Source organism: Portunus trituberculatus, chromosome 48, assembly GCF_017591435.1.
Source record: "Portunus trituberculatus isolate SZX2019 chromosome 48, ASM1759143v1, whole genome shotgun sequence".
Taxonomy (NCBI): Eukaryota; Metazoa; Arthropoda; class Malacostraca; order Decapoda; family Portunidae; genus Portunus; species Portunus trituberculatus.
This window is the reverse complement of record NC_059302.1, coordinates 28,672,315-28,685,158: the sequence shown is the minus strand read 5'-3', so window position 1 is coordinate 28,685,158 and position 12,844 is coordinate 28,672,315. Positions and strand designations below refer to the sequence as shown.

Sequence of the window (12,844 nt, the reverse complement as noted above, 5' to 3'; positions counted from 1 at the left end):
AACTGAAAACAATCGTATTCTGTGCTGGCTGAAAGATTTACTTCTCGATGAGCACAACTGATGAGGTGACCTTCTTCAACAGGAATTATACAACTGCACATCCTGACTCTGGAGTGACTATGGGTCTTAATGGAGCCATCCAGAGATTGCTTGTCAACTCAGAAGTTTATGACAACCTAGATGAGAGAGCAACTGGTGGAAGAGGAGTTCGTAGGTAAGTGGAAAAACAGAGAAGTGAAGTGATATTTTATACTTTTCAAATTGGAGAATATTGTAAGTGAAAATATAGAGATGTTTTAGAAGTTTAAAATGAGTGCCATTTTTCACAGCTTTATATTATTAATATTAAATCTTTTGTGCAGTATCCTAACATTAGAGGGGAACACCTAGAACTTTATGTTAAGAATCATTCTAAAGATTTACTCAACTAACAGGTACCGTGGACCACCATGTCAAATGAATCCTTGTGAAAATGGTGGAGTTTGTCATCCCTTCCGTAACAGATTCTTGTGCAAATGCCTTGCTCCATACACCGGCAAGTTCTGCGAAAAGCGTGAGTATTATGTAATTACATTGAATGATCCCATGATAATCAAGAATTTTTGTGGTGACTATTTTACTATTTCCATGGCACACTTCTTTCATATATATTGTAGTGATCAATGGCTACTGTCATAAAGAGGCAATGACAAGGCCCTCCATCAAGTTATTGTGAAGTTTAGGAAATATCGGAAACAGATTGTGTGTCCTTTAAGTTCTTTAAAAATATGTGTAGGCACAAATAGGTTTAGAGGAAGATGACTGAAACATATGTAAAAAAAATCTGTATATGTAGAACTGGAGATCTTAATAATAGAAAAAAGGCTTCTTGGACGATGGAAAAGTAAGATGGGAGAGAAAGGCTGCTTGAAGATAAGAAGGTAAGGTAGGAGGGAGGGAAAAGTCCCTTGGAAGAAAAAAAGATAAGGTAAATGTACGAAGGAGGTGCAAGTAGAGGCAGTGTGTGTGAACAAGCAAGGAGGAAGTGTTTGCCCAGGAAATACGTGCTTTTCTGACACATAACTTCAAGAGATGTGGCTGAAGGACATTAGGCATCAAAGTGATACAAAGAAAGAAAGTCGCATGTGTAGGGGATGCCAAGAACATGATAGGGAAATAATACAAATGAGGTATTTTATTTGCTAAGATTTAAGCATGAATCAGTGTGAAAGTTCTTATGAATCAGTGTGAAAGTTTTTTCATGAATTGCCCAATAGCTACATGATCTTTCCCATCACATCTATATTACACCTGTTCAGCAAGTGTAGACTCACTAGATCTCATCGTTAAATAACTTTTGGATGGATCATGATAAACCTGATACCACTATTCTCTGCTCTAGATGGTAAAGAATGCTTATGATTTATAGTTTCCTTTTATTGTCTTGAGTAAAGTCTAGAAATGTCTCGGTTTAATCTTCATATTTCTGCACAGGTGTTGATGAGGAACGGATGATGAAACCTGTCAGCTTTGATGGCCAGACGTTCCTCAGATTCCCCAACATGGTGTATAGAATGTGAGTAATTCAGTTATATAGTCCAGCAGTGGTAGCTTAGTTATTCTTAGCATTAAATTTGCATTTCATATGTAGATTATATTATTGAAAGATTTCTAGCTACTAACCACTAACATTGTTACTTTATCCGTTCCATCAAATGTATGTGTGTGTCTATATATATATATATATATATATATATATATATATATATATATATATATATATATATATATATATATATATATATATATATATATTTTTTTTTTTTTTTTTTTTTTTTTTTTTTATTGCTAACAATAGTACTCTTCATACAGTATCTTAACATTGAGAATAATATACATGCTTGTACTGGTAAATTTTGCTGCATTTTTAAAAGATATTTTCTTAGTCCATAAAAGAAACCATTGTTCTGATCAACATAATTCTTGCTATACTGAGAAAATCACCACATAGTATTATGCTCGCCTAGAAGTTCTGCCTTCTGCTTTTTCATCTTTTCAGTGGACAAGGTCATGGTTCATTTCACTCTTGCCAATTCACTACTTTTTGAAAATATATATTCAAGATATTTTCAATCAAATTATCAACAAGCTTTGCCATTACAGGGTTTTTCTTTTTTTTTATTTCAATACTAGAATGATAGTTATATCAAGTTATTAAGCTTTTAAAAACTTGTGGAAACGAATAATGTATTTTATTTACATAATCTACTTGATATGGTTGTTAGCACATCATGACCTGAAATTATTCACTCATCTTCTTTCTTAACTTTACACATGCTGTACTCTTCTCATAAAACTTTTTGCCCCTTTTACACAATGAAATTTAATGTAATTTTTATTCAATTGCCACATATATCAATTATTTACCCCCTGCCATGTAATTTTTCTTTACCCCACAGGGGTCAATTTACTCCTTTTTGAAAATCACTAACCTACATCATGCAACTTCAAGACATCCTACAGGAGGCAGTAGACACCTGCCAAAACAATAAATACTCCCAGTAAGGTCCAATGGCACTGGTTTAGGGGGTACTGTGAACTAGTCATTAAAGCCAGCTGTGACCTCACTGAATGTTTCCTTTTCTGTCTCACAACACAAGGGGGCAGTCACAGACTGCCCTCTAAAGACAACTGTCTTCCTTCACACAAAACTATGTGCATCTGTGTACACATACACTCTTCATGCAAAATTTAGAATTGAAAAACAAAAAATATATATATAAAAAAAAGACTTGTACCATCCTTGGAATCCCTTCCAACTAGATATATTTCTAGTTAACTTCTTCAGGGACTAGCACCTCACTGGACCTTTTTTTGCCCTTGGCCAGTGTTCCTTCTTCCATAGATAAAAAAAAAGTCTTATCATGTGCCTTCTCTAAACCCATAAAACTCCAGAATACTTCTTTCCTTTTACTAAATATAATTCTTTTCAAAGCTTTTTGAAGTGCCAGGATCTTCCTATTGCAATATTTCAATTTTCACATTGATTTTTATTTAAATCAGCTATAAAAGCAAGACTACTTAATGTGAACAATTAGGGAATAAAGAGAGTCCACCAATCATCTGCTCCACAAAAATGGGGAGGAGGCAATGGGCAGGGCTTAAAGATGAGCTTAGTGTGCAATCATTGTGGTTGATGACCATCCTTCTTCATTGCTAATTCACTACTTTATAGAAGTCTTATAAAACATTTTGTAACTGTATACAAGTGTGTATTCATTATATTATGCCATAATATATCAAATGCTCCTTTAATTTGTGATTGTATGTACATATGTTAAAAACAAAACTTTGAAAGAGATGTCATTGCACATCAGTGTTTTTTCTAGGCTTTTTTTCCTCTATTAAATGCTTATCTTTCCTATGAAGAAAGGATATAATGTTGAAGTACATGTAGAAAACCATGAAAGTAGATATTTTTCTAGTTGGCATTGTTAAAAGAAATTAAAACTACCAGTGAGCATGAATATTATACTAACTGCTAATATTACTAATATTTCACTGACTTAACAAGCAAGTTTAACTAACCCCCTCTTTATCTTGCTTGCATCCATTGTGGTGGGCCATGTAGTAACCTGACACAGTACAATCTCACACTTGATGACTATGAGAGCATTGACTTTCCTGAACCATGGACCAACATAGATCTCAGTTATCCAACGGATTATGATCTTGAAGATGACATTGCATTCCTAGAAGAGGAAGAAGAAGAAGAAGAAGAGGGAGAGGAAGAAGAAGAGGAAGAGGAAGAACAAGAAAATGCCCTAGCGGATGAAGTAAAAGATTTAGAGATATTATCAAAAGAGAAGGAAAATAAAATAAGTTCATTAGTGGAGGATGAAGAAAGAGAAGTTGGTTCAGGTCTCTTCTCTTTATATAATGATGAGGATAATGAAGCATTCATTGAAGAGGGAGATTATGGAGAGGAAGTGGAAGGTGATTCTCTTCCCATTCTCAATGAAATAGACCATGTAGTGTCACCATCAGAAGAGAATGCAGAGGAGCCAGGATTGGGAGGGTGAGATGCTTGCTTTACTAACTGCATGAACAACCTGCCTACTTTAATGTGCCACCGTGAGGTTTTTTATTTAAACTGATTTTGTACATTTAATTGTGTATGAACAATATTTGATTGTACATATATGTTTATTATGACATTTGATATTAAAGTAATATCTTACAAGGAGTGTGGACGTACATCAATACAATACATAATGCTGTAGATTCTAATGTGTGTGTCTTCAAAAATTTTAAGACTTCAAATGGTAACACATACAAATTTATAGAAGTACCCTGTAGATTAAAATGTTAACACTGATAGCATGTTCCACACTTGGAGTCTAATCTCATTCTTGATGGCAGCAGTAGACGAGGTCAAACCACAAACCATTTTGAGATTCGCTTTCGAGCAACAACTCCCAATGGTGTCCTGGTGTGGCTCAACAAGGGATCGAGTGTGTCAAGAGACTACTTTGCCCTTACTATAAATGAAGGCTTTGTGGAGCTGTCATTCAACTTGGGCACACAACAGGCTCTGCTTGTGATAAGGTCAAAGGTAAGCTGTTTCATCTGCCATCCTTCTGCATTACTTCTGCATTCCTATTAAAAGATTGTATGTTTAAAAGGAATAGAATGTTTTGGTGAACCTTTTTACCTCTTTCCACTATATCAGTATCCTCCCACTGTTCTTTATCATGCTGAACCTTTCTCTCTGTCGTATTTTTAATTCCATTTTTGTTTGATCTTTTCTCTATAATTCATTTTGCTTAATCCTTTTCTTACCGTTATTTACCTTTTTTTTTTTTTATTTATTTATTTATTTATTTTTTTTTTTTTTTTATTTATTTTATTTTTTTTTTGCCATATCAGCATATTAGCACAACAAAATCACCCATCATCTTTCTTTTAGCACTCATTACAATCAGTAACACAATGAATGGAGTAGATTAGTGTATCTCAGTTGTCTTTTTCTTCAGCTAAGGCTGTATCACACAGACATGTTTTCTGACAGCACTGTCTTTTAAATATTGGGGTCCCTGATTTCTGACAATGAGTTGTCTTTTTTAAATATATCACTTAGTGCCCAGTGCTACAGACACACAGCAAGAATAACACAGATGGCATACAATAGAAAAATATTCATTTAGCCTTGTAATTGTAAGTGTAACTGTATACAGTTGTTCTGCAAGAAAGAGCAGAAATAAAAAGAATAATGAAAAAATATGGGCATATGGATGGTGTTGTCTGTATCTTTTCTTGTCATGTTGAATATTATGAATAATCGATGACAGCTGCCATGAAAAAAAAAGACAGACATGTCTTTTTGTTAGAAACTAGCTTCATCAAGTGGGGAGCGATCTGTACCTCAGGTTTGGTATTGTGTTACTTAGGAAGTCAAATTAACATGCAAATCTTAGCTTAGTTCATGTATTAATGAAAAAGGTAATATTTTTCCATCAAATATTTCTCTAATTCCATATGTCACTTTCCGCATACGTATTTCTTTAACCCCTTCAGTACTGGGACGTATTTTTACCTTGAGTTTTGCGTATGATTAGATCATTTTATTGACATTAGGAAGGGTCTATGAGGTTACAAGATTAATGGCCACAGTCTTCACTATTTCATTCCTCACATGAGTTTCTGAAGCTGTATAAAATCACCAAATACTAAGCACAATGAATATAGAAATGCATCATGGTACTGAAGGGGTTAACATTATATTTCTTCATGCTGTAATTCGTCATAGATGTTCCTTCACTTGTATATGCAACAATGCTTCACACCTCCACACCTCATTCCTGTCCTGTGCCTCTAGGTGCGCGTGGATGATGGTCAGTGGCACGTGCTGGTAGTACATCGACGGAAACGTCTCGGAGTCCTCAGAGTTGACAATGAACGTCCAGTAAAGGGCCTTGCTAACCGTGGTTCTACCACACTTAACACCAATGGCAAACTGTGGATTGGTAAGATGATATGGTTTTCTTGGAATAGAAAATAATAAAAAAAATCAATCAAAATGCAAGAATTATACAAAAAAAATTATCTCCATAGTGATTATACAGTATGTATTCTCTCTGAGTCTCTTGACTCACATTTTTCATGTTGCACAGGTGGGTCTCCAAAGATGCCGCGTGGTCTGCCTCCAGCCTACTACCAGGGCTTCCGAGGATGCATAGACTCCATTCAGGTGGAGAATCGGGACCTAAACCTAGTGACGCATGGTGACTCTTCTCTCGTAAGGTTCTGTGATGAAATGCGGTGAAAGGAAAGTGACATATTAGTGGTCGACAGCTGAAGTAAGAAAGAACAAAGTTTTAAACTTCGTTAGACATTTTTCTGCCATAGACAATAAGTACTACATACTGTCATTGCAAGACAAACAGCCTTAAAATTATCTGACTATTCTGTTTTGCATACTACTGTGCATTGTGTTGAATGTACTTTGATATAGGTGTTAAAATAGTGTTTCATTACACTTTTATTACAAGTTAATGAAGCTGAAAAGTTTTATATGTGCTTACTTTGTTCTTACACAGTCTATACCATAAATAAAGACAAAAGTAAAGATGACACTAATGGTTCAGTGCGGGTATGATATAAAAGTTCAATCAAAGGTTGTGTTTTGTCTGATATATGAGTTGTTGCCATGAGCTACAAGGGAAAGATGGAGCCTAAAGCTTCATGGATGGTGTGATATACTAGTTATAATGTTTGTAATGTGTTTGCACATTACACTCCGCACTACAGATGGGCCTCTTGTACGAGTCCTTGCGTTGATCTGCACTCAGTCAGATTTAAAGCATCTTATATATTTTTTTTTTTCATTATCCATATGTACATAATGAAAACTAACTCTTACATAGTGTAAACTACTGGGATGAATGTGTAGTGTTTGCTTTGAGGAAAGGCATGGGAAGGGCTCAGTTTTTTGTGTTGAAACACTTCACAAAACTGCTTGTAATTCTTCCCTATGTAATTTGTGTTGTGTGTACATTTTTTATTAATCTAAATAGTTCTCAACATTAGAATCATTATATGACAAATTGCAGTATGTATTTATATTGACTTTTGAGACTGTAAATCATTGTCACAAATTAAACATTAAATATTTTAGTTCCCAAATTAAAATTTAACATAATTGGATTTGAATTATAAACACAGGGTCTTGCCGCTGTCACCGGACTTAAATAAAACTCAGGCCTAAGCTACTACGTACTAGACTGTCTCTATTGTTCACTATGACTTTACCTACCTGTAGCACATGTTAATACTACTGCCAGTACTACTGATAATTCATATAACAAAGTTTGTTTACATTTTTTTTATTGTTTAATGAAATGTAATCACTTACATGAATAGAATGGCAGTGTGTCATTTTTTGACAACTAAACTTAAGAGGTTCCTGGAGATGATCAGCTTTTTATATATATATATATATATATATATATATATATATATATATATATATATATATATATATATATATATATATATATATATATATATATATATATATATATATGTGTGTGTGTGTGTGTGTGTGTGTGTGTGTGTGTGTGTGTGTGTGAAATTCTCCAAACAGATATTTCATCTTCCCCCCCAAATAATTATTTTCACCTTTACCTATACCATGTACACATTTTTGACACACACACACACACACACACACACACACACACACACACACACACACACACACACACACACACACACACACACACACACACACACACACACACACACACACACACACTAAAGAGATTAAGAAAAAGAACTGTATTAACAAATGTTACAGGTATTACAGCAGCAATGTACTTCATATTTAGGAGTTTTGGAATGAATTACTAAAATTTATTTTGAACTTATAGTGTAAATGTATTTTCATGAAACCCATTCATAAGCTATATTATTCCTGTATATTTGGTGTACTCGAGGTCAATATCTAAAGTTACACATATAATTACAGACATTGTAATATGATTAAGTATCAATCACATTGTAAACAAAATGCAAGACTTTCTCTTTTGTTACAACATTATCAAAGCTAATTGTATTAATTACTGGTGTTTTTTGGGTCAAACTAATAGTAATTGAAAAGTATAATTTTGGAGAACTTGCTGCAAATAATGTCCTTAAAAATAAGCTCATTATTATCAAAGATATATTTTTATTACTGTAGATAATCACTATGTTTTAAGCAGAGGTGTATAGAATTGAGACCAGTTAATGAAAAGGTGTGTTGAGTCTGTTCCATTACTGAGCTGAGGCAGTCATATTATTCCATCCAAACCTCTTTATTAGTTAGTTAAGTATAAGGTTATATATAGTGTCATGAACCATGTGGAGAAACAAGTGTAATATGCTAACACGCTGATAAAATGCTACATTCAAGATTACGGAGAGGTTTAGCAATCATACTGCTATAATGATCTGTGGTGAGAACTAAGCAAATTTGGAAGCTTTACTCAATATGTACACAATATCAATAATTATAGTGTTGAAAGTATATTGATAGAAGTGGAAATTATTTATTGCAATTAACGTCACTATTCTTGTCAATATTTATTACTAAGTGTTTGATTGTACAATAACTTCCATTTGTTTTCTGTATGATCCATTGTTATTCTAAACTTGTGTCAGAATGTTTGTTTAATAGAAAGAAGTATCTTCAAATGCAACTTAAACAAGATCTCTCCAAATCTTGTCTAGAGCTAATGACGATAAGTTAGTCTTCATGCAAGGTGATTTTATAAATTTGCCATTGCTTAATCAAAACTGTTTGTATATTATATTTTGAAGAGTAAAACCAGTAGGTTAATAATTTTCTTTATGTACTATAATTTTTGTACATGTAGTTCATTGGTGAGTCTGACCAGCAGGGATGAAGCACCACATCACAAACTCACCAGTAGCTGCCTCCTGCACTCCACTCAGCAGTCATAGCCCTTCAGGAACAAAGCAAAAAAGAACATTAGGACCTCTTTGGAAATCAGACAATTGCCCTAATGATGAAGGATATAATATCAGTACTTGTATTCAAAAACAGAAACTTAAACTTATGATTCATTCATGAAGAGTGTTATGTTGTATCTGACTTTAAAATTCTTCCTTAGGGTGAAATGTGTAGGATATTCCTTTGAGATCCCTTTATTTTTTCACACCTAAAGCACTCCATACTGGTGAGAATTCATTAGTGCGCTAGTATTTTTTCTGTAAAGTTTTTAAAAGGCCCACCTGTCTTCCAGAGGAGTGTTGATTTGTAAATATTGTAAAATATGATAGAGAAATAATTTTTACAAGATAATGTGCCAATATTGTAGGACTGTGCAAACATGTATGTTTTAGTATTATAGATATATAAATATCTAATACAAATGTAGTACTATTGCAACATGGAAGAAACTGATTTTCCTACTCCACATTTTAGGAAGCAATTCACTTGGTCATAAAAGTAAAAAGTATCCCAACACTAATGAAACACACCTTAACTGTATAGGAACCTAATTACCTGGTGATGTATAATATTTCTTTTTTTCTTATGCAGTATATATTATGGGATTAAATTCTTGAAAAAAAATTATTTATCAAATTGGAATTAATGATTAATAAATGAATAGTATTCATGTGACAGAGGTCAGAATGTCACACCAATTACCTACATTATATGCTGATGTTCCTACAGATATTTTCATGAATTTGTAAATTTAAGTGTCATTCAAATGTTTTGACAGATCTTTATGTACATAATTCAGTGTGTTTGCACATATTTGTAGAAAATAAAAACCCAAATTAAGACTCTTTCTGTTATGCTGCACATTGTATCTGGGAGTTGGTTTCCTCAACCTAATCTTTGGGTAGTATGAGAAGCAAGGGAATTTTATTTAAGTTCTTGACCCCACTCATGCACAACTACTCTTCCTTGCTTCACAGTCCTTTTGTATTGAGTGCTCTCTTATGGTCATTCTGTTACACTACTAACTGGTGTTGTATGGGATTGGAGGAGGTAATAGACACCTACCAAACAATACTGTAATTTGCTCCCAGTGAGGTCAAATAGTACTAGTTCTGGTCTGCCCAGTTCTGGTCTGGATCAGTTCATGCGGTGCTGTGAACTTTCTCAAAGTTTGTTGTGAGGATAATCACAGCCTCCTCTCTAAATCCAGCTCTCCTCCTTTACACAAAACTACATGGACACCTTTCACACACACCCTTCACTTAATATTAAAGAATGGCAACTCCAACACCAGCCTTCTGAGGAGGAGACCATAAATATCCCCAGGTCAGACTGCTCTCTCTGTATCACTCATAAATGTCTTGACATTCCCCTCAACTTTTTCTTCATAAATTTCTGCAACATTCACAGTCTTAGATCTAATTTTCAAATTGTACCACCTCTCCTCTACTAAACCATCTTTTTCCTTGCTGAAACACAGGTGTCTGAGGCAACTGACTGTAAGCCCTTTTCTTTTCCTTCCTACTTTCTCTATCTTAATTTTTTGTTCCAAAGCTGGATGTTGCATCTATGCGCATAACGACTTGACTAGCTCTTGTCCTCAAGCCCTTGAATCTTCCTAGTTTTTTTTATCATCTGGCTTTGACTTAAAAGTCACTCTCTAACTAAATTTATCTGTGCTGTTTATCTCTTCCCTTACTTCTCTGACTATGGGAAATTTTGACTACTTCTAAAGTAGAGCACATTCTGTCTCTATCTTTTTGCAGAGATTTTCATCTTTGGAGATTTTAATGTTCACCACCAGCTTTGGCCTTTCCCTCCCTTAACTCACCATCCTGGTGAACTAGCCTTTAACTTTTCTATCCTTCATGACCTAGAGCAACTGGTGTAACACCCTACTCATATTCCTGTCCGTCTTGGAGATTCGCCCAGTATTCTTGATTTATTCCTGAGCTATCTCTAATCCTTCTACTTTTGCTGTTACCCTATCTTCTCCGTTGGGTTCCTCCAATCACAATCTCATATCTGTATCGTGTTCTATTTCTCCAATCCCTCCTCAGGATCCACCCAAAGGAGAGGTGCTTCTGGTGTTGCCTCTGCCAGTTTTGGGGGTACCTGAGGAGGTACTATGCTGATTTTCCCTGGAATGATTACGGACTGTTTCCGTGTTAGAGACCCGGATCTCTATGTACTGAACGCATAACAGAGGTGATAGTGTCTGGCATGGAGGCATACATTCCTCTCTTATTCTCAACCTAAACATTCTAAACCAAGGGCTCTCAACCTGGCATTTGCAAACCCACAAGGGTTCACGTGAAGATTTCCAGGAGTAATTAGATAGCTGATCTAATAATATCCTTTGCAGTATACCATTGCAGATTGAGTTAGTGGCAGTCATTAAATCAACATTCTGTTCAATGTCAGATTACTGAGGGTTCCAGTAGATGGTCTTATAACTCATGGGATTCTTAACAAGCAAAAGATTGAAAACCAGTCTGTGGTAGACAGCCACTTTTCTTCTAAATCTATTAACAATGGTGTTCCTTAGGATTCTGTCCTGTCATCCACTCTCGTCCTATTATTCATTAATGATCTTAACCAAACTTTTTGCCCTATCCATTCTTATGCTGATGATACCACCTTTCACCTCTCCACATAATTTCAGAGACAGTTCTAACAGGGATGCCAAAAAAATAAGATTTCTGATTGGAGCAGTGAAAACTTAATAGTGTTCAGTACCTCAAAAACTCCACTCCTCCATCTTTCAACTCAACACAACCTAACAGACAACTATCCTCTCTTCTTCAATGATACCCAACTGTCTCCTCCGATACCGGATATCTTCAGTTTGTACTTTACTCATAATATAAACTGAAAACTTCACATTTCATCTCTTGCCAAAAACAGTTCCATGAAGTTACCCATTGAGGCATCTCCGCCAGTTTTTCTCACGCCTGCCCCCCTCCCCAAAAAAAACGCTAACTGTACAAGGAAGTACACCTTATCTGCCCATGTATGGGGAGGAGGTTCCATTCATCCAGTTTTATTATATAGGTTGGAATCAAAAGCCATAATATAGTTTACAAAAGTCAAGCCATCAGTTCTTTCAGAAGGCGAGTTCACACGTGTCAATATGCGACTGAAATTGCGAGTCGCTAGAAGTATCGACTGAGCTCTTGTAGTCGAAATACGTTCACACATAGCGACTGGGAAGTATCGGCTAGTGAATGTAAACAAAGAAACATGTCTTCCTCTGGTAACGCTGGTAACGATGGCGATTGCGATGAAATTAAATCATCGTAAGTATTCAATCCTCACCTCCAACAACACCCTGCATAGAGGAAAGCAGTCATCGGAGAGTGGCAGCTATTTCATCGAACGCAGATGTGCGTGAAGGCGAGTTCACACGTGCCAATTTGCGACTGATATTTCAAGTCACTAGTCGGAAAACGTCACACATAGTGACTGGAAAGTATCAACTATTTTTTTTCTGTAAAATTAACTTTTAGGGTCCCAGATATGCTCTTTTTCCTTCACTAACTCCAAAATCTTCTTCTCTACATCGACACCACATTCTCAAACCTTTTTCCGTGACGTCACACCATAAACAAAGTCGCAAATCGACTGAACAAGACCAACATATAGGTCTTGTTTTGCAACTGGTTTTTCTAGTCGCTAGGCCTTGTCATAAGCACCTTTCACTGGCTTCATTTATTTCATTTATTTATTTATTTACTTACTTATTTTTGTATGACAGGATAGGTGCGTGCTGTTCCCGCTATCTGTCTGGCAGAAACGATTCGACACGACACCGCTCTCCATGCGAAGTATCAAGATCAAGCTGGAGAT

The 12,844-nt window shown here is 35.3% G+C and overlaps 1 protein-coding gene and 1 long non-coding RNA gene across 10 annotated transcripts in view; one reads left to right on the top strand and one right to left on the bottom strand.

The window, feature by feature from the left end:
* LOC123498954 (agrin-like) overlaps positions 1–7,250 on the top strand; it is an 849,095-nt gene extending 841,845 nt beyond the window's left edge. For 8 of the 9 annotated variants that reach the window (XM_045246556.1, XM_045246559.1, XM_045246558.1 and 5 more), the window contains 7 exons: positions 83–214; positions 435–553; positions 1,474–1,555; positions 3,611–4,057; positions 4,405–4,594; positions 5,858–6,005; positions 6,153–7,250. In XM_045246556.1, the coding sequence (XP_045102491.1) occupies positions 83–214; positions 435–553; positions 1,474–1,555; positions 3,611–4,057; positions 4,405–4,594; positions 5,858–6,005; positions 6,153–6,304 (1,270 nt within the window). In that variant the 3' untranslated portion in view covers positions 6,305–7,250. The remainder of the gene's footprint in view (positions 1–82; positions 215–434; positions 554–1,473; positions 1,556–3,610; positions 4,058–4,404; positions 4,595–5,857; positions 6,006–6,152) is intronic. The other variant, XM_045246562.1, reaches the window with a different exon arrangement.
* LOC123498960 lies at positions 5,860–12,817 on the bottom strand. Its single transcript, XR_006672855.1, has 4 exons — positions 12,736–12,817; positions 8,949–8,987; positions 6,135–6,285; positions 5,860–5,995 (listed from the first exon to the last, which is right to left on the bottom strand). It is a non-coding gene; the product is annotated as an uncharacterized LOC123498960 (long non-coding RNA).
* Between the last annotated feature and the right edge of the window lie 27 nt (positions 12,818–12,844).